The sequence below is a fragment of the Scardinius erythrophthalmus genome (assembly GCF_964197995.2).
Source record: "Scardinius erythrophthalmus genome assembly, chromosome: 6".
NCBI classification, from domain to species: Eukaryota; Metazoa; Chordata; class Actinopteri; order Cypriniformes; family Leuciscidae; genus Scardinius; species Scardinius erythrophthalmus.
The window spans coordinates 18,967,322-18,988,549 of NC_138226.1; the positions used below are offsets into that span (position 1 = coordinate 18,967,322).

At 37.6% G+C, this 21,228-nt stretch overlaps 1 protein-coding gene across 2 annotated transcripts; it reads right to left on the bottom strand.

Annotated features, from left to right (window-relative positions):
- Window positions 1-4,245: 4,245 nt before the first annotated feature.
- On the bottom strand, window positions 4,246-15,142 carry LOC308692646 (uncharacterized protein). 2 transcript variants are annotated; one of them, XM_081368852.1, is made up of 18 exons: window positions 12,636-15,142; window positions 12,159-12,276; window positions 11,795-11,887; window positions 11,453-11,663; window positions 10,949-11,118; window positions 10,755-10,853; window positions 10,151-10,383; window positions 9,885-10,063; window positions 9,704-9,797; window positions 9,214-9,558; window positions 8,883-9,000; window positions 8,716-8,807; window positions 8,496-8,613; window positions 8,102-8,218; window positions 7,298-7,489; window positions 6,920-7,072; window positions 6,043-6,239; window positions 4,246-5,894 (listed from the first exon to the last, which is right to left on the bottom strand). In XM_081368852.1, the coding sequence occupies exons 1-17, from the start codon at window positions 12,735-12,737 to the stop codon at window positions 6,043-6,045; spliced, it is 2,631 nt and encodes an 876-aa protein (XP_081224978.1). In that variant the 5' UTR covers window positions 12,738-15,142; the 3' UTR covers window positions 4,246-5,894. The 2 variants fall into 2 exon arrangements, with proteins under 2 accessions (XP_081224978.1, XP_081224977.1); XM_081368851.1 differs by having other exon boundaries at window positions 6,043-6,245.
- Window positions 15,143-21,228: the final 6,086 nt, after the last annotated feature.

A 21,228-nucleotide genomic window follows, 5' to 3' on the forward strand; every position in this document is an offset into this window, starting at 1 on the left:
GAGTTTAATCTCGAGAGGGCTGTACTAGAAATGTACTTAATCCAACTGAATTTTCTTCTTCAGATGTTATTCAAAAGCATGTTTTCATATTTCATGATTATACATTGCACTTTTATTTTATTACAGTTGACGCGTAACTTGATTTCATGTTCTGTTGTCTGTGCTTTTCAAAGTTCACTTAACCTCACTGTGCACTGTTAAGAAATACAGCCTTATGGCTTGTTTGACATGAAGCTTAAATATGAAGTTCAACAAATAAGACTGACCTTCTTTATACTCACTCATTACTTTATATCTTTTACATTCTCTCTCACTCTCTTCTACTCCAAACTCATCAGCTGACTGGGCGTTTTACGTCTTAAACCAAATGTATTTTCTTCTCAACCCTCTTGAGCCAATCGTGTCATAGGTCCCTCCGCTGTGCTCATCAGGAGAAGAGCTCCACATTCATCCAGATCTCAGCATTGCTACTCACCCCTTCACCACCACCAGTGTCGGCTCCATGTAGGGGATATCCCTCTTCATATCATGCATTTCTCTACAGTACACCTTTAAAAGAACGATGTTTCGATGTGTTCCAATTGCCAAAGACTATATAGTTTCTACTTGTCATGCACCTTGTCAATAAATTTGTTTGATCACCCTTTAAGCCTCTTGTGAGTAATAAAGCAATACATAAGCATTTGGTGTATTTTCACTTATATTTTTGTGAAAGACCACAAATACACTATGATAACACTTGCAAAAGATGATAATTTTTGTTTTTACTTTTCCATACATCAAATTCAAAACAATATGATGATGTGGTTGAGACAAAAGAAACAACCTTCATTGAGTATATTTATATGTGGAATTTGTTTAACTTTACAAGTGGATTCTTTTTAAATGAAAATGTAGCCTATATATAATTTAATCAGGGCCTTCAAGTTTTATAAAAAAATTGGAGTGAGGTTACATTTGTTTGGGGAGGAGCCCCTCAAATATTTGAAACAGTGACCCCTCGGCCCCAAGTTTTTGCTTGCAGTTCAGTTTTATCTATTGTTCATAATTGACCAGCACAAACAAATTATAACAATTGGTAAATCTGATGAAAAAAACATGCATATTTAATCCAAATAAAATAAATGGTTTTATATATTTCAAAAGATAAAGCATAGAACTGTGCGGAGCCGCTTGTTGGCTGAAGTACCAGTTCCATCTGTCACACTTTGATCTCTCTCACACACGTGATCTCTCTCTCTCTCTCTCTCTCTCTCTCTCTCTCTCTCTCTCTCTCTCTCTCTCTCTCTCTCTCTCACACACACACACACACACTGATTTAATTATAAAGATACATGGATCACCATGATTTTAGCTTCTAGAATAGAACAGTTTTTGTCACTAGTTAAAAGACAAATATTGATTTATTGTGAAGGTCTTGATCTGGACAGTATATCGCACATTTTGTCTCCTAATGCTGACATATTTATACACAGCAGTTTATTACATTCATCAGGGCAGGGGGCAAAACAAACACGTGGAGGCCATAATTAAATAATAATAATAAAAAATTAAAGGTCGCTCTTTGAAGGACTAAACTCCCGCCGACAAACTCGAATTCATTTCTACTGTAGGCTACAGCCTATAGCCTACCAGCTAAAACCACAGATGTTAAATCCTGGCGATTTTGTTTCACCCTGATCATCTAAATGCAGCATAATGTATGTTTTGGCTGTATAATGTATGTTTCTTGATATATATAATAGTAAAGACACATTTTTATAACCCTGGTCGGGAAACCAGAAGAACTACAAGTATGGTGGCTGATTTGTACACTTTGTAAGAAGTTCTATGGCGCGTCTCTTGTGGGAATTGTAGTTTATAAATAGCGTACATTGGAGATGGCCCTGATGGTTGTCCTACAACTACAATATCAGTTAAATATACTTAATGACCTGAGATCCTAGCGATTTTTTTTTATTTTGATCATTACTATCACTATATACACAAACTGTAGTTTTTTTAGGAGCCATGTAGAATCTCAAAAACAAACACACTCTACAATACACACTGGTGAGATAGGCTACATGCAAACCAATACTACAAAAACTAATGCGGTAATACGCAAGCGATGTTGGTTGTGGTTCTCTCCTTCAAAAACGTTTTCACATGATGAACACAACAAAAATTCAAAAATTCAAAAATTCAAACACAACAAAAATTTTTTTTTTTTCATTCCTTAATACAAAACAATACACCAAATAACACCAATAAAGATGATTCTGCTCCAGCATCCCATCTTTGGTCCTAACCAGTCATTGGGGGTAAAATCCCCTGGGACGCATGAAATGAAATGTGCAGGCAGACTTCTTCCAATCCATCGTGTCCTACAAAATTAGAAGCACTGATAATGCATCCTTTTTATAAAATGGAAGCATATATCTGTATGTGAGGCAATTTGATGCATTTCTTTTCATTAAAGTAGTATAGTGCAACAGCCACCATACATGTACAGTATGTGTAGTCACAGCACAGAGTACAGCACTCAAAAGTTACAGTAGAGAGCAGTCTGACCCCTACTGTACCTTTTTTCCTCCCTGAAGTTTCTGATACAGTTTTTCTTGATTGTTTACACACATTTTCTGAAAGCATGCCTCATATTCTCAGAACTCTACACACAAATCAAAAAACACACACACAATGGGCAAAACCCCTCAATTCTCCTGCAAAATGAAACTTTACATTCAAAACAATGTTATTTCTTCTCAAAATGGTATTTTGTTTTCAAATGACACACACAAACCATCATATGAATAGACATTTATAAGAACCAGTTGAACACTGATGTGTTCAGTGTAAAACACTATGATGAATGGAAAACACTTCTTCTCCATCCATCATAATGACTTAGGTATTTTCTTGTTCAGTGTTACACTTACTACAGACAGTACATACATAAATGTTGTAAAATATCTGAGAATATTGTTTTTATACTCAGAACACACAAATACACGGTAACAAATACATTTTATTGTTCCCACAAAAACAATGTACACAGTGTACATCCCAACCAATTAAAAAGTTGTACATAGAGTTGTCTACATACAAAACAACAGAAGAATTGCCTGTGTACATTTACAGTAAAAAATGTTGGCATCCATTGCCCCATTGAAGAGCTGACCTGTTGCTCTTTTATGCTAAAGCTCTGATTGTTAATTGTAAAACTGTGTGACGGGTGTTTGCCCATATGAAGAGTCAGTGTGCATATTTGAATGGCAGTGTGTTCCTTGTGAAAACAAGAGATTTTCTGCATGAAAATTGTGCCATAAGCAGAGAATTGTGTGTAGTGTTTTGAAAATGGTTTTAGAACTGCAATTTGAGTGTAAAGCAGGAATTGTCCTTGTAGTTTCGCAGAATTGGTTCAGGGGGTTCGTGAATGCGTTACATGTTGTGCTCATTGTGTCTCAAGTACCAGTATTTGTGTGTAAACAATTGAGAAAAACTGTAATGGAAGCGACGGTGAAGTGACTCTCAAGTTTGGCTGTACTCGTCGCCCAGCCTCCTTAGTCATAGCCTACCATGGACAAGAACATGGTCAACTAAAAAGGCACAAATCTCATCTGAGACTGCTTGTCTTTTTGCCCTCCCCCTTCTCCTCCCCCTCTCATCTTATCCCTTTCATCGATATATTGAAGGTTCTCGATTGCTGTGTGACCAGTTTTGACTCTTTGTGTTTCCTCCTGGGTGATTGTGTGCTAATTGAGCTGAAGCTGTGCTGAATGCTAGTGCTTTCTAAATTACAACATTGTGTACGGCAATGATAAATGAAGGGATATGTGTGTAAAGTTTTGCAGTGAAAGTTCAAGAAATCTTACTCATGTGTCAAAACTGGGGAATAGTGTTTATAGTTTGGGGAAAAGGGTGTGCTTTTTGATGAATGGTGTTATGGTTTTGAAATTTTAGGGTTAGGGTTAGTGTTTCAGCAATCGAGTAAAACTGTAACATGCCTTAACACACCTTAGATACACATTACTTATTATACTAGATCGATCTTGTTTAATTACAAGCCAGGTTGGTTTGAAAATAAGTAAAAAGACATGCATTAAAGTAATGAATTAATAATGCAGTGTGATGTTAAATTAAAAAAAATTCCACATATAAATACGTGATGTTTTTTTTCTCCAGCTATTGACTTTTATCAACCATAAAAATATAAAATCTTATTTTTCAATAATAATGGATGAAAAAGAAAAAAACATAAAATGCTCATCTTTGGAAATACTTTATTTCTTGTCTTTTACAACAATACTACTGAAAATACACCAAATGCATATTTGTCAAACAAGCCATAAGGCTGTATTTAAAAAACACTGGACTGTGAGGTTAAGTTCACTTGAAAAGCTCCAGCAGAAAAGAGAATCAAGTCATCTGTAATAATATACAATAAAGAATAATCATAACAAAAAAACAGTGTATTTTTCTGTTACATACTATAATGCATCTGTGCAGTAATATAAAATTACACAACAGTTATATCCTACAGTATAATACACTCAATCAAATAGCGATCCATAGGCAGCCTCTGAAAAAAAAAATGACATAGACAGACACAGACACTGCTGCTGCACCGCAGAATAAGTAAATGTGGAGAAATGCAAGTAATCAAGAATGAGTTTTTACATCATGGCCTAAATGTGATGATAAAGGAATGGTCATGAGGTCACCAAAGTCATCATGTGCTTACAAGATTTCATGGCAATCTGCACAATTAGACAATATCAAATACAATGTCAAATTTTACATTCTGGTCTAATGGTTGTGCTACAGGGAATGTCATGAGGTCAACAAAAATGACATGATTCATTGCTCAGCAAAATACAAAAATTGGTTCATAACATTTGTTGTATGCAAGTCAAAAGTTTGGCCTGATGTTGGTGCAAAAGGAAAGGTCACAGGGTCACCACAATCAAGGGGAGTCTCTCTTAAAAGAGTATGAATACACTACCCAAATATCATGTGAGCCCAGTAATTACATCTGGTAATATCATACATGCTAAGTTGACATTTTTGGCTAAGATTGGTGCACCTATACTGGTAGGTTTGTGCATCTTCATTGAACTGTGCAATGTGCTTACTAAATTTAGGACATACTAGCTTTGGGACATACTACTTTGTCATCTTAATGGACAGATCTGTCGCGTGCATCATGTCACCGTTAACTGCCCTGTCAATCATCTTGTTAAAATTCTCCATTCAATCTAATTTTATTTTCTACCGTTTCGGAGAGAAATGTAGTTGCACGTTGATCTGCCAGTCGTGGGTCTTTCATGCGGAGACTCTCCTCATGTGTTTGCAATTTGAATATAATGATGTAAAAGTTAATGGCTAAAACGTATCTTTACAAAAGTCCACAATGCATCTGCAGATGCAATATAATGTAGACAACACTGAATAAATACATTTTCGTCAGGTTAGATACTGATAATTAATCACTCTAACCCCTTTATCTAAACCTCTCTACATAACCGCTGGATTCACGCGTCCTCCATGTCTGTAGTTTTTTAACACTTTTCACTCGTGTTTGTAGTTCTAACCGAATCCTCGTCCAACGCGCGATGGGTTGTGGGCAATATTAGCCGTTATAGTGTGCATCGATCTGCACTTCGGATTCTGACCGGAAATAGTAGACCATCCGGGTATATTTGGAACACTCATTTCAACGATTTGGGACGTACTAATTCTATTTTCGAATGCTATTTAGGATGGATAGTATGCGAATTGGGACGCACCTACAGTTTGAATTTTCAACAAGATATAATGCACACAGATTTTGATGAGGTAAATCAGCATACTAATAATACACAGATATAGGGCAAGTCCATTTCCTTCAACACAGTCCTTCGTTCAGCTTCCATCTGGGGAAATACAGAAAACAATAATAAGAGGCTGAATTTCAGCTGTTTTAGCATAAATAAAATACACAAATAAATTACTAAGAATAACAGTATTAGGGGGTTATTCCAAAAACTAACAAACATACATATTAATAAATAAATAAATGACCTAAATTGTGTTTTCCTCTTCATCCTCACTGGTGTCTGGACTACTGAGGCCACTTTGATCTTCCTCTTCAACATGTAGAAGGACAGAGGCCTCAGGACCTAAGGCAGTCTTATACTGTTGGAGGACCACTTGGAACCTTTCTGACACCTCTGACAGTCTTCTTCTTAAGAGACAGCAAAGTCCCTCATTTCCCTTGTCTACGTCTCAAAATACAAAAGAGATTACATTAAAGACAAACTATGTTAAGATTATTCAATAAGGCCAAAGAACTAACCTATTAAAATCTACATAGCAGGATGGTTGCCATTTTTATGTGTATCGCTGACATGGGACCAGGCTAGCTTCTGTATAAAACGACTTGAGGCAACATGACGGCTCACTGAGATGACTTTATGGAGGGAGGCCCAAAGCAGCATATAAGCGTTTTGTGCCCATGTCTGATAGCTGTTTTAAGTTAACAGTTTTCTTCTTCACTACAGTTATGCTGAAGTAACACATTGTGTTAGTTCCTGACCATCAAGGTTTTCTATGTTGACTGGAGGAAATAATAATAAGATTAATCTTGATGTTATGCTAACCCCATGTAACATATCAGGACACAAATTACAATGGTCAAAATTCTTTTGTTCATTTACGCTTTCAAGTAACAGCCATAATACAACATATCTGCACATCTTTCAAGCATCAATCTTTACAACCTTACTGACTTGTTACCATAGCTACAGTAACAATTGTAATCCCCATTTTATGTATATCCCAAAGGACCACGGCAAAGAGAGCCATAACCGTTCTACTCCATCCAAGTTCTGTGACTGATGTGTTTTTTTGTATGTTTTTTTTAAACACATTAGATGGACAGGGTTTTAATTAAACTTACCCTCCTCAGCCAACTTGTTCTTGAGAACCATTGCCAGGCTCTGCAACCACGTGCAGTGTTGTGCCATCTCCAACACCAAAACGCTTGTTTCCTCATGCAGTCGCCTTGTTAACATCACTTGGTCGTGCACTCGTTTCTTGATCGAAATATTTGCTAAGAATCAATAACAGTTACATGTATCCATGAGACAATCTTGCATAATCACTGCAAACATTGACTTTTTTTTAATCAAATCGATACATAAGAAAACTGAAAATACACCATTAAACTAAATTAATATTACAACACTCAATATGTAACATGCATGCCTTAGTTCAGTATACTCTATAAAGCAGAACTGTAAATAAATTCCTGTGAAGCATCTACAAACAGACATACCACTGCCATGAACCTCCCACGGCCATATTTGAGACACAGTACTCTCTCCAGTTAGGGAATGCTCCACCACAGCTACGTCAATGTTTGTTGCCGATTCTAGTACAAGATCATTGTATTTCTGTATCTCCTGAAGAAGGAGTTTTTTGTCTTCTGCCAGCTTCCTTCGAAGGCGATGGCGAAACTTGCTGCTGTCTAGAAAGACATGAAGTACAGAGGCAGAGGTTTTTGACAGAACTCTTCAACAATAAAAAAATTATAGCACCAAAAAATTGAAAAGCAAAGCTGCAGTTATTGAAAACATAATGAAATACAGTATGTGAAAATTATAATGTAGACTGACATGGGAAACAAATTGTCCAAGGTGTAACATTTAGGGGGGAATCTATTTGCATGATTTTCATGATTGCCTGAAAATAATAATTGTGCATTAATTAATTTAGAATTGGCAGTTTTTTATCTAAATACGTTCCCCTTCCACGGAGGCCTCTATGTTGCACCTCCATGTTCCTACAGTAGCCCACAACGGACAAACAAACACTAGATAGTACCTCTCACATTTTCTCGTCGGCTACCGTAGCTTGGAAAGATAGAGGTGAGGGAAGCTGGTTGCAATCGTCAAACCTCACTGATAGATGCCACTAATTCCTACCACTAAATCCTACAGACTGGTCATTTAAAGAACAGAATTCAACGATTGAGCTGAACTGTGCTACTACACTTATTTGCTAATTCCATGTTGGTGGAGTAGGATGCATACAGTAGCCTGAACTTATCAACCTATTATATTATATTATATAGTTATACCATTCTGACGGTAGAGGGTTCGCTTCCGGTGCCTCACACTAAGGTAGAGCCCCTCAATTGACTGCTGAAGTCCTCTGTGTGTGGTGCCTTGACTGGCACGAGATGTATCAGGTGTCTCTGTAGAAGATATAACGAAAGCAAATTCACTGTTAAAACAACACAGAACCGTTTCTCTGCTTGAATTTCATGTAAAACCTTTTAATCAAACTTATTTAAACTTTGTATGTGCACTTCCTGCAGGAAACTGGAATATACTAATAAACCTGACATCATAAATGTGGCATCACATTAGATGATGATCAACCTACTATTTTTTGCTGCTCTTTAATATCAAACATAAAATTTAGATTGTAGAAAGGGATGTTTGTTGTTTCTTTTATCTGGTCATGCTTACCACCAGCTGCCCATTCCTTTACATCAGATAGCCACTGTGACACCACTTCATCTGTGCAATCTAGCTCTGTTTTTAGGTCAGCTAGCCTTGCAGTCTCATCATGGAGTCTCTGACAAGTCTGATGAACAGTGTTATACAATAATAAGGATTAAAACTTGATTAACAACAGGCCAAGTAAACACAACAAAAGGACACACAAAACAATTAATATGAGACTTACCTTCACATATCTTGTGGAAAGTGCCTGATGTAAAGAGATATTTTTTTTCTCGTTCCACCCCATTGCATGCAACGTAAGCATGTCCACCCGTGCTGTTGAAAGCAAATAATGAGGTTATGATGATCAATCTAAAAATTTTTTACAAGAATATTGCAAACTCCGGTCACCTGCTTTGGACATATATTTGGTCGTCAGGGCACAACGTGAGAGGTAGCTGTTCACTTGCTCCACCTCCTCACCAGCGGTAGTCCCTGCTCCTTCCTGGTTCCTGCCACTCCAATTAATCTGTTAGTAAAGGGTGGAAGAAATTCAATTTAATTTTATTTATATAGCCCAATATCACAAACCACAATTTGCATCAAAGGGCATTACATTCCATGCAAGAAATGGTTATGCAAAAACACAAGATAACATAGTGTAGCTTAACTTATATTTAATATTATTAATGTGCTTGTAAATATTACAAATGTACATAAGATGCCAAAATATTATACACACCTCACACTTAGTAGCATGGGCTCGAGCATGCATTACACTGAGAAAGGGTTTCATAGTGGTCAGTTCCTGAAGAGCAGGAAGGACACTAGCAACTTTCTCCAGGTATGGCCAGTATTTGCATGCCACGTCCATTGCGAAGAATTGTGCCTTGGCTGGCATGAGCTCCTTCTGAAGGTACAGAGGGTAGGCAAATATCTCCCCCCTGTACATATTAAGGGCTTTCAAAAGGAACCCATGGCGACACACAGCAACCTCCATCCCCTCTTCATCCAATTTTGAAGCCCTCCTTGAAGTTTCCCTCGCTGCTGTCCACTGGGAGTCCCCACATGTGCCTCTTCCCTGTGTCTATGAAACACAAAACAAACACGACAAATCAAATAAAAGCAATGGTGTCATTCAATATATGGCATTTTGATTTTGTAATTGATATGCAGGAGTAATTGAAGTGGGGGTTACGTTTATTATTGTAACAACTATTTTGTCAACTTGCATTTTTCACTGCTTTCTGTATGGTGTCGACAAATCTAGACACCGCGCTGTCTTCAGCCACAAAGAGCCCCTCAAAAAAGCCAGGATCATCAGAGCTGAGGAAGAAAGAAAAATAGAAAATCCATTCATGAAATATATGAAGTAAGAAAATAAATCAATAAAAAGACTGGAAGAAAGATCACCTTCCGTTTCGGCGAAAGCGATATAGCTTTCTGTTTCCATCTGCTGAAACAGCCAACATTTCTGGTGTGCAGGCTGGGCAGGTGAAAGGAGCACTACAGCAGAGCTGGTCTTCCTCAAATGATGCATACGAAAGCTCTAAGAAGCTACGCTGCAGTGCATCGCCGTTGATAGATCCAGACTGGAAAATATATAGAATGAAATAGTATTTTGATATTGTCTGCTTATGGAATTTTTTTTATAAAATGGTAATAACATTTACACTTACTCTTCCTCCACACTTAGTGCGATGTTCCAGCAGCTTTGCGAAGGCTTGTCTGGAGAATCCCGGAGAGATGATCTTGAGTTCCTGAAAGGAGCTCAAGAGGTCCAGTGTATAAAGTGTGGAATTGGTGACGGAGGCTGGCCAATATCCACTTCTTAGGAGGTCTTTAAAGTCAGGGGTCCACTGCTGCTGGCATGTTTGACATTCATACAATGGCTGATGCAAGTCAAAACGCCCTTGGAACAAAAAAAAATAATTAAAAATATAATACACATTTACCACATACTTAATTTTACAACACTTAGTTCATTATGCACATTGTGAATGGTTAAGAGACATTGCGCAAGTTCCTATAATCCCACATTTATATTTTCAAATTCACTAAATTCCACACTGCTGTGTTGATTGGACATCATGCTGGAAAGATGCTAGGACAAAAAAAAAAAAAAAAACATCTGTCTTTGTTTCAGTTAATAACATTACCATGTGCTATTCCATATTTCTGTCACTTCTGCAATTGTAAGCACAATGCCACAGCACAATAGTGTGAAAAACATCACATCTACAATATATATATATATATATATTTTTATTTTATTTTTTTTACCATTGATGGTAATTAAAATCACTGGTTTGCCTGGTAACACAGTGAAGTTTGTGCCTCCACAGGAGCAGTCTGGCACCTTCACAGTTGGCAAAATGCAAGCTGGCAAAAAGAAGGAAAACCAATCATTTAGATTATCTGTAACTGTCTGCAGACACACATTGAACAGCAAAATTAAAGCTTTCGTGAGAACGTACCTTGCTCATGGGTGCAATATCCATCCTCCCCTTTAATGATGCATGTGGTCGGAGGAATGGCTTCAAAAAAACCACGAATCATGCATTCCCTGTTGTGGAGTGGATGTTTTTTGTGATGCAATACATCACAGTCCCCACAGAACCACTCCTCAGGAAGACACTCCCTGCACCTAAGGAGAAAATTATATATATAAAATTAATATTATAATATAATACATTATTATATGTTATATGAATAACTCATATAAAGTACTGTACACTCTATTTAAGCTATTTACCTTTTACTAGGTTTGATTTTATTGTATAGGATTGCATAGTGCCTCAGTGTTTAGCACTGTCACCTCACAGCAAGAAGGTCCTAGATGTACTTTTCTCATTAATGTGTTTTTCATCTGGGTATCTAAGTCTTCTCCCATCCCAAAAGACATGCATCTTAGCCTATAAAGCAGGGCACTCTGCAAACCTACCCTGGGTAATTGAAGTTTGATATTAATGAAAACCAACCTAATAACAGCAGGCTCGTTGCAAAGGCAACACAGGGGATGACCAACAGCCTCTATTGAAATAAGGCATTTTAGGTGGTATGGTCTTGCTTCTTTCCAGCGCTCAGAGGCTTTCTGCTGCCGAAAAGACCATGATGATGCAGAGCTACTTTGAGGCTGAGCAGCAGAAGGACATGACGCCAAAATATCAGAGAGCCTCTCCATATTTTTTTCTGTAAAGAAAATCCAAAAATAAAGCGGTAAGGGATAATTTAGATAAGGAACAATTAAAAGTCAACTGATCAGTATTAGAATGAACACTTTTTTTATACTGTGCAAGCTTAAATTAATCACTGTGAATTACCAAATTCCCCTTGAGGATTTAGTTTTGTTGAGATTGCAGTAAGTGGAACCTCCACACTGGATGACAGGGAGCCCTCAACCGTGGGGTATGTGGCTGTAAAACAGCACATAGAAGAATAAGAACAAGTTAGGCTATCACACTCTATTCTTGTTCTTCTTTTCAAACTATATACTAAACAATTTATGAAATCAGACATATTTTTGTTAAGTACTTGGTAGTGTCTTCTACAATAGTGTCACTAATGTTTTTTTAGTTATTTGAATATCTTAAACTCTCAATAAACAATTACAGTGTTCTAATTTGAGTTGGTCCAACATTATCATTGTAAATTCCTCCTACAAATGTCAAATAATTCAGATATAACCTGTAGCGGAGGCATGGCGTCGCCCTCCTCGCCTCCCCCTCGGCTTACCACGTCCTACAGAGTCCCTTTTAGAGGTGTGTGGAGGGTCTCGTACACGTTTCCTCTCATCAGCTGCTCTCTGTGTATTGGAGTGAATATTTCTTGTAAGACTGATGTTGATAAAAGTACGGTAACCAAAAGGCAGGTAACTTGTGAAAGGAAAACACAACATAGTGTGTTAGTAAGGTGTTGAACAGCTTAAATGAGCCTTGGAATAGATTCTCCAAGTCTCTGTAACTCAGAGGGATGGAACTGCATATACTACTATTATTATTATTATATTCCCTTATTAACACGTCACAGAACATGGCAGGATGCATCATGCAATATACCTGTATAAAATCTTCTGCACTCATCATTCTTACATATTCCTCATCACGTTTTACTTTAATTTATGTTTGTTTTTATAAAATGATTGAGGTGTACAAAAACTCTAACCTTGGCTTCAGCTAGAATGTGTTCATGTTTCAGCTCCAGAGCCATGCGTCTCCCCTCTTGGTAGTGGGGATCCTTTGAATCAAGTTTATGCTTGGTGGCCATTGCAATGCAGTCAGATACAGACAGACAGTCAGATACAGACAGACAGTCAGATACAGACAGACAGACAGACAGTCAGATACAAACAGACAGACTGACAAAGATGGGTAAGACAGACAAGTAGTGCTAGACAAAGACAGACAGGGAGGAAAGAAAGAGCAATAGATAAAGACTGTGAGATAGATAAAGATTGAGGATGAAAGAGAGGATGTAAGATATAGAAAATAATGAAGAGATAGAGGTTGGCTCTTAAAAGTGCCTTTGGGTTTTGAAAATCAGGTTCGGATAGGTTCGACAGGTGATATGTTTGACAGGATCTGCATGGAGAACAACAGAAAATGTTAATTATGTAGTGTTGTTGATATAAGATTTAAAAAGTGTACCCTAATAGTGAGTGATTCCCATTTTCTTGTAAATGCTTAGGATAAATAAATACAGATTCACGTTGTTTCTATTTCCTGTGCTACTGTTAAAAGTCGCGTAAGTTAACATTTTTTTTTAAAGGCGCGTAACATGTGCCTGGGGTTCGCCATAAAGGCAGCGTTATGTGCAGTATAACGTTAGACCAAGTGATAATATTGTTATTACTAACACATTACAGTGACGTTGAGTGTGAACCACGATGATCGAGAGAAAATCACATCATCTAAATGTCCCCAATTACTATTCCCCCAATAAATTCTCAATAAGCAGTTACACGTCCAAAATATATGTGGACTACATCATGTGGACATGATATATATATCACAACATGTTTTTTTTATGTGGAAATAGGCTAACGTTACTCATAATTTTATTTTGTATATATACATCTACAGCTATATATCTAGGCTTAGAACATGTTTTTTTTTTTTTTAACTCGTAATTTTCTTCATTTTGGACGTGTAAATAATGCTTATGAATTCATCTTGCTTATTAGACTGTTGTAAGCGACTTACCGTGGTGGAATCGCGCTGGGCAATGGTTTCTGCGATGGTCGCACACAGTGACGTGTTGCACAAAATTGCGCCAAAATATCAATCATAATTAAAAGTACAGTCTTAATATTTTATATCCGTGCTCAATTTTAAAGGGGTCAGCATAAATGTCCAAGTGAAGGAAAAACGAGTATGTAGCCATTACATTTAAACACATATCACTTCCCAGAATACATCCATCTCTTTGCGAAAGGATATGTCCATATAAAGTAATATAAACATTTCTGCAGTAGGCTATATAATTAATTTATTACAACTGCATAAACAGTATTGAGATGAAAGTTCTATAAAAGTAGGCTATTCTTTTTTTCTTTTTTCTTTTTTGGGGCGCAGAAAAAAAAGAAAAGTAGGCTCACTATAAGCCATTGCAATTTGAAATAACATCGACAATTATAAAATATCCCACAATAAATTAAGGCATGTTTTAAGCCTACAGCAAATATGCAGTCCTGCAATTATGTCGTTTTAATGTAGTCCACAATAATATAAAAAAGAGGAAAAATCGTGATATTACCGATTTAGAAAAGGGTTTCAGCTAGCTACCCTCAACGTCGGCTTATGGACGTGAGGGGGAAATTACCACAATATGTGATCGAAAATTATAAAATATCCCACCTAAATGAAGGAATGTTTTAAGCAAATAGAAAATATACCGTCTTGTAATTATGTAATTTTAATGTAGCCCAAAATTATATAAAAAGAGAGGAAAAAGAGTTAGGTTTAGGAAAATAATAAAAGTTCAAAATTCAAAGATGAGTGATTTGCACTCAAATCTATCGGACGACCCTCTCCGTTGTCAAGTGACGAATAGGGGGTACCCTCAACGTCGGCTTTGGACGTGAGGGGGAAATGACCAAACGGCATAGCCTATGCTGAGCCTATGTGACGAATAGGGGTGAGACCATGTTGCAAAGAAAGACGTGGTGCAGGCACGAAAAATACGTCCCTTTGAAATACATTAGATTGAAAGTCGTGCTGAGTGACACGAAAAAAAGAAGGAAATTCGTGCCTAGGGACACGAATCAATAGATTCATGTTGAGTAGCCTATACCGAATATAAAGTAATAAAAACGAGAATTAAAATCACCTGATTAAATGTTGTGTAATGTAGCCCTTAAAGTCTGCAAAATTAATAACAATTGAGAAAAAACTATAGCCTACTGTGCTCTCGAAAGAAAAACGTGGTGCAAGCACGAAAAATATGTCCCATTGAAATACATTAGATTGAAAGTCGTGCTGAGTGACACGAAAAAAGGAAGGAAATTCGTGCCTATGGACACGAATCAATTTGTGCTGAGTAGCGTACCGAATACAATACAACGAGGATTAAAATCTCCTGATTAAATGTTGAGTAATGTAGCCCTTAAAGTTTGCAAAAGGAATAGCCAAACATTTGAGAAAAAAACAATAGTGTGCTCTCGAAAGAAAGACGTGGTGCATACGCCCCATTGAAATACATTAGATTGAAAGTCGTGCTGAGTGACACGAAAAAAAGAAGGAAATTCGTGCCCATAGACACGAATCAATTTGTTTTTGAGTAACCTACCGAATACAATACAGAGATGATTAAAACCACCTGATTAAATGTTGTGTAATGTAGCCCTTAAAGTCTGCAAAATAATAACAATTGAGAAAAAACAATACTGTGCTCTCGAAAGAAAAACGTGGTGCAAGCACGAAAAATACGTCCAATTGAAATACATTAGATTGAAAGTCGTGCTGAGTGACACGAAAAAAGGAAGGAAATTCGTGCCTATGGACACGAATAAATTCGTGTTGAGTAGCCTACCGAATACAATACAACGAGGATTAAAATCTCCTGATTAAATGTTGAGTAATGTAGCCCTTTAAGTTTGCAAAAGGAATAGCCCAACATTTGAGAAAAAACAATTGTGTGTTCCCGAAAGAAAGACGTGCAAGCACGAAAAATACGTCCCATTGAAATACATTGAATGTCGTGCTGGGTGACACGAAAAAAAGAAGGATATTTGTGCCCTTGGACACGAATAAATAGATTAATGTTGAGTAGCCAACCGAATATAAAGCAATAAAAACGACGATTAAAATCTCTTGATTAAATATTGAGTAATGTAGCTCTTAGCAAAATGAATTACAATTGAGAAAAAACAATACTGTGCTCTCGAAAGAAAAACGTGGTGCAGGCACGAAAAATACGTCCCATTGAAATACATTAGATTGAAAGTCGTGCTGAGTGACACGAAAAAATAGGGAAAATCGTGTCCACGAACACGAATCAATAGATTAAATTTCGTGACTATGTCACGAACTGCCGTGAGACTGGGTTGTAACCATGGGTGCTTCTCAATACCCCCACTCGAATCCTCGCTCCTCCATCCTATGACTAGGGTGACCACCATCAAACAAACCAAATGTGGGACGATTACTAAGTTTGTGTGGGAAATTGTGGGACGTTACCAACACTGAAACATAACCCGAAACTGTTATGTAATGTCTAACTTGATAAAAACATTAGTATTCTGCCTTTCAGCTGATAAAAATACTTTGTTCTTTAGTCCCTTTCAGAAAACACCATTAGCCCGTTCTCATCCCAAGGCGTCATATACTGACGCTTTTGACATTTCGTCTACATCGAACGCACATGGCACCCTTTAGCGTCAATATGAGACGCAGATAGAAATGGGCCAGAAGGCGCCTCCTAACCCTAACCCTAGCGGTCTAACCCTAACCCTACACCAGACCTAAACCTAACCATATCCAAACAAAGCTCTGTGCGTCTCATATTGACGTTAAAGGGTGCCATGTGCGTTCGATGTAGACGAAATGTCAAAAGCGTCAGTATATGACGCCCTAGGATGAGAATGCGTTGTTATGTCACAATGTAACATAACATTCCTTTATTTTACATGTCATTTAAATTCACCATCACTGAGCCCAAAGGCAGAAGGCATCATGCAGATAACTATTTTTGAACATTTTCTCCTTTTTGTTGCCATTATGCCGCCTTGTAAAAATTTACTTTACCGAATTATCCATTTGTTTTTTGACAGGGAACACATGGAACGAATCACAGCTTCAAATTTTGATTGACAGCCGTCACAACCTACTGGTGACCGTGTTTACTCCTTTCTTTTCAACCATTGGATAGGATTTTAAAAACGGCTGCTGTATTTGTACTTCTGACAAAGCGCTGTTAAAGATGAAAAACTACTCCGCAAAAAGAATAAATAAAATGCTTTCTTAAAGGAGAACTCTGCAACTCTAGCGAACTCTAGGCACTTCTTCGCTGATTTTCCCTTGTTGTCGCATGTTTTCCCCACGAGCTCCCCCTACAGCTGTGGGGTGGCGTATATTTCACAACACGGACGTAAAAAACTCACTTGCGGCGGCCTCCTCCCCCTCTCTACCGCTGCTCATGTACGTTTGTTTTGATCGGAGCAAGCCAACTGTATCGCGTGGAGCTATGTCTACCGAGGTGGGTAATCTGGTAATACATCATACATGCGTGTGTGTTTATGTCGAATTGCCGTAAAGCAATTTGTGTTTCGCGCTCGTTCTCGTTCTCGCTTTCGCTTCTCACGAGACTTCCAATTTCTGTCTTACCGGGACGGTAGTCCCCAAGTTGCAAGGTTGGTTTTCCACCTGGGAACGCTGGGGGGAGCAGAGAAAGTCATCAATATCACCAGAATAGGTTGTTTAACCATCCAAATGATTTCTAGACCGTTTTATTAAGTTAAAAAAGTTACCAAGTTCTCCTTTAAAAAGGCAAAGGAACACATGCACGTTTTCTTTATATTATAATTAAAAACCAACAGACTGACGAAAATGCAGGACAATTTCTCAATATGCGACGTGCGGGAAAAGGGGTGAAAATGTTGTGCGGTACAACGCAAAGGTAGGTCACCCTACCTATGACCCGGAAACCGATCGAGCTCAGCCATCTTGAAGGACATCTCGATTCTCTAATTGCACCGCGAGGAGTCGAGGATAAGAGTGAGGAGCTTCCTGAGGAGTCATGAGCGAGGATACACGGGTGTCTCCTTTGCGGAAGAGTTTTATCGACTAATCGTGAGACGCATGTATAAATTCTCCTCCCCCTTCACATCGGTCACAATCATTTTAATTTATACTTTACCTTTGCAGTGTAGATAAACCACACATTTCACATGTCAACAGGGTATCTTGCTTTATTATTATTTATTATGAATTTCTTAAATAACCAAACTAAACCAACATAAGGGCAGATCCTTTGAGCGCTGCGGATGATGCTGTGAAGTGATGCTCAAGTGATCAAGTATGCCAATGTACAGTCTAAAAAAGCTTTCATTCAACTCCTCTGTCCTCTTTCCTTGCATCCTTCCCTCGCATACTACAGGGGTGGAGCTGAGACGCCAGGAAAGGAAGCGAGGAAAGGAAACGAGGATGCACAAATAAGAAATGAGAAGCACCCCATGAGTTTCAACACACTGCTAACTAACTCAATCAGGCCCCGCCCCTTTATTTTGCACATGCCTTGAGCAAGAATTATTTACATGAGGAATATTGTGACGTGTTCGTTCGTGGAAGAAAACTCAATTGAGGCATTTCAGGGAGTTCAGAAACAGTGACACTGATTTAGAGGAAAACTCCCGCTGGAGTGACTTTGTGCTTTGTACTTTTGCAGACCTTTTTCATGCTGAAACAGCAACACACTAAAAGTTGAATGTGAAAAAAAACACAATAGGACCCCTTTACGGCTTTCATCTAATTCAGATATATTTTAGATTTATTTCAATTACTGAAAACATTTTTTTTTTTTGTTAACAATAACAAACACTGGTTCTGTGTCTCAATATTCACATGTCTTAAAACAAACTCACAAGTGTGTACTATCGCCAATGAGGTCCATGCTTTTAGTATTTAGTAGAATTTGCAAATTGGTGTACAGCGAGTGATTCACCCATCTAATTTTAGGGCCACTGACTGTGCGAAGCCTGGGCTTATAACCTAATTATACTTGTCAAAGCATGTCTATGTTTTAGACTTACTATTATTCTGTTAAATCAGTGTCTCAGACACAGATCAAAATCTAGATTAAAGTGTTCAAAAAGAAATCTCAGTGCTCATTCACTAATTTAACACTAGATTTGGCTTGCCGTATATGATGTGAAACTTTGTTTTCGTGCATTGATTTTAATGGTGCACTTTGAAGTCGTGGCATATTGTTTTCATCTGAAATTTGTGCGTGGTGACCGTCATGTGACATGTAGATAAGCGACCCTGCTGTTTGATGTTTTGAGTCAAATGCTGTGTGATATTTAAATGCTCAGCTCTCAGTGGACCAGCCTCAGCAGAACACACTGATTTCTCTGAGAAAGGAGCGAACGCTGGGCTGGATGTGGGTGGCACAATCATACTAAGGAGAATGCGTGGGTCCAGGGCTTATTTCAGGATCTGATCAGCACGGCAGAGGAGCACGGATTTAATGAGCGACACTTTACTAACTGCCATTATAGAAGGGACAGATTATCACAGGCTATCAAAGTGATGTTGAACACAGTCATACATCATTATTATGGGGCTGAGGCCTACAGCAAACATCCATCAGGCAGTGTGAGAGGTCAATGGGATGAGGAAACATGCTAATGATGGTGACTAAACCTGTATAATGCGGTTCCATCACATCCCGTTTGCTTCCAGCTTTTTCTTTTGTACCTTTACATCTGAAGAGAAATAAATCACACATGATGAATACAGTGCTCAGATATCAGGAAAATAAATGGCCTCACCGTTTCTCTGCTTAAATTCAGTGCTGAAATGTTGCAAGCCTTATTTTATTAACTCAACAAAGACGAGACGTCTTTATCAAGCAGTGTTTTAGAGTATATCTAAAATGCAGATTAATTTATAGCATCTCAGACGTTCTCTTACACAGTCATCCACAATAAACACATAATTATAAAATCATATATACATAGATTAAACATTTCATGATTAGGCTAATTCATACATGCATACTTAAACACTTCAAACTGCAATTTCACAACCACTCTCACAGCTGCAAACACTTTTCATAACATGAGTAGTGTTCTATAAATATCATATGTAAAAGCATCAGATCAAGAAATAAAAAAATAAGACTTTCATCCGCAGCACTGATGTTGTGAAACTGACAGGTGCAAACACAAAGCCGCAGAGAGGCCTGACAATGATGAATCTCAACCGGCGGCCGTCAGCCATCAGAACCAGGAAAGCGTCTCTCATTTGATTTCTTACTGAAGCAATATTCAGAGGGACCTACTCACTATGAGTGGGCTGTTATGTTGCCATGGTAATGATTTTCTTCCCACTTATTCCCGCTACTTAATAAATTGTGTTTAGGGTGACACCTTGTGGGAAACAAGAGGATCTACATTCAATCAACAGCTATTAGAAAATTGCCCAGTTTCACAGACAAGGCTTAAACTAGTCCCAGACTAAAATGCAAGTTTGAGCTGTTTTAACTGAAATCAACTTGCACTGACGTATCTTAAATTATGTCAGTGCCGTTGTTTTGTCTCAGATGCACATCAGTAATGTTTTTTTTCTAAGGCCCGTTTATAAAAGCGACTTAAATGTCCTTATTGAACTAAGGCCTAATCCTGGCTTAATCTAAGCCCTGTCTGTGAAACCAGGCCAATAAGTTGTATAGGTAGTATACTGAATTTGGTCTTTTAGCAACTGTCTTACTACATTAATCATGCTAAGCAGTGAGGAAACATGTTGCCTTAAAATTATTAAGTAAGTAAACTTAATGAGTAATTGAAAAAATGGGAACCTGACAAGTCCAAGTTACTCTGACAAGTAAAAGTTAATGAAACAAAAGAAAGTGTGTTGTGATAACTTTTTATTTTAAGTTGGACTAACTTAATTTTATTAAATTGCAATTCTTAAAAAAAATGTCAATCTACTTATAGCTTAAAACTAACAAGTTTTGTTCTGACTACTTACTTAATTTGAGGAAACCCGTTGCCTTGAAAAAAAATTAAAACCCTTAAAATCAAACCCATGACCTTGGCGTTACTATTTAACTAATTTAACTATTATAAAAAATAAAATAAAAAATAAAAAACTTAAATTGAAATGTATTATTTTTGTTTGATATTGACAGCTTTTTGGGGAATTATTTTATGGTGCCAAAATGTATTTATTTATTTTTTACTTTCCTGTACTGAAAGGCTTAATAGGTAGGCCTCTGGGTAGGCTAATGTCTACTTCTAGATCAAGATCTAAAACAAGTGATTTACTCTGATTTCAGAATCCTTTTTTTTTTTTTTTTTTTTTTTTAACAAACCATTTTCCAGATTTGATCCAACCCGATAGCCAAAATGCGATCAGATTACTTTTGAACAACTGGGTCCAGGAGATTCAGGTAAGACATGAACCAAAGCCTGAGACAGACTGGAGTTACTATAGCAACACACTGATAGACGTGTGGTGATGGAGACCTCGTGTGGTGAACTTGAGTAATGACAGAGATCATCATTTCAGTAATGACAGGTGACTTTCAGTACAACTTG

What these genes read in the sequence shown, in the direction of transcription:
- LOC308692646 (XM_081368851.1), bottom strand. Translation starts at nt 12,737, where the DNA reads ATGGCCACCAAGCATAAACTTGATTCAAAGGATCCCCACTACCAAGAG. An exon ending in ACGCCATGCCTCCGCTACAG is followed by an intron (nt 11,888 to 12,158) that starts GTTATATCTGAA and finishes GCTGTTTTACAG; the next exon opens with CCACATACCCCACGGTTGAG. An exon ending in GCACTAAGTGTGGAGGAAGA is followed by an intron (nt 10,064 to 10,150) that starts GTAAGTGTAAAT and finishes TATATTTTCCAG; the next exon opens with TCTGGATCTATCAACGGCGA.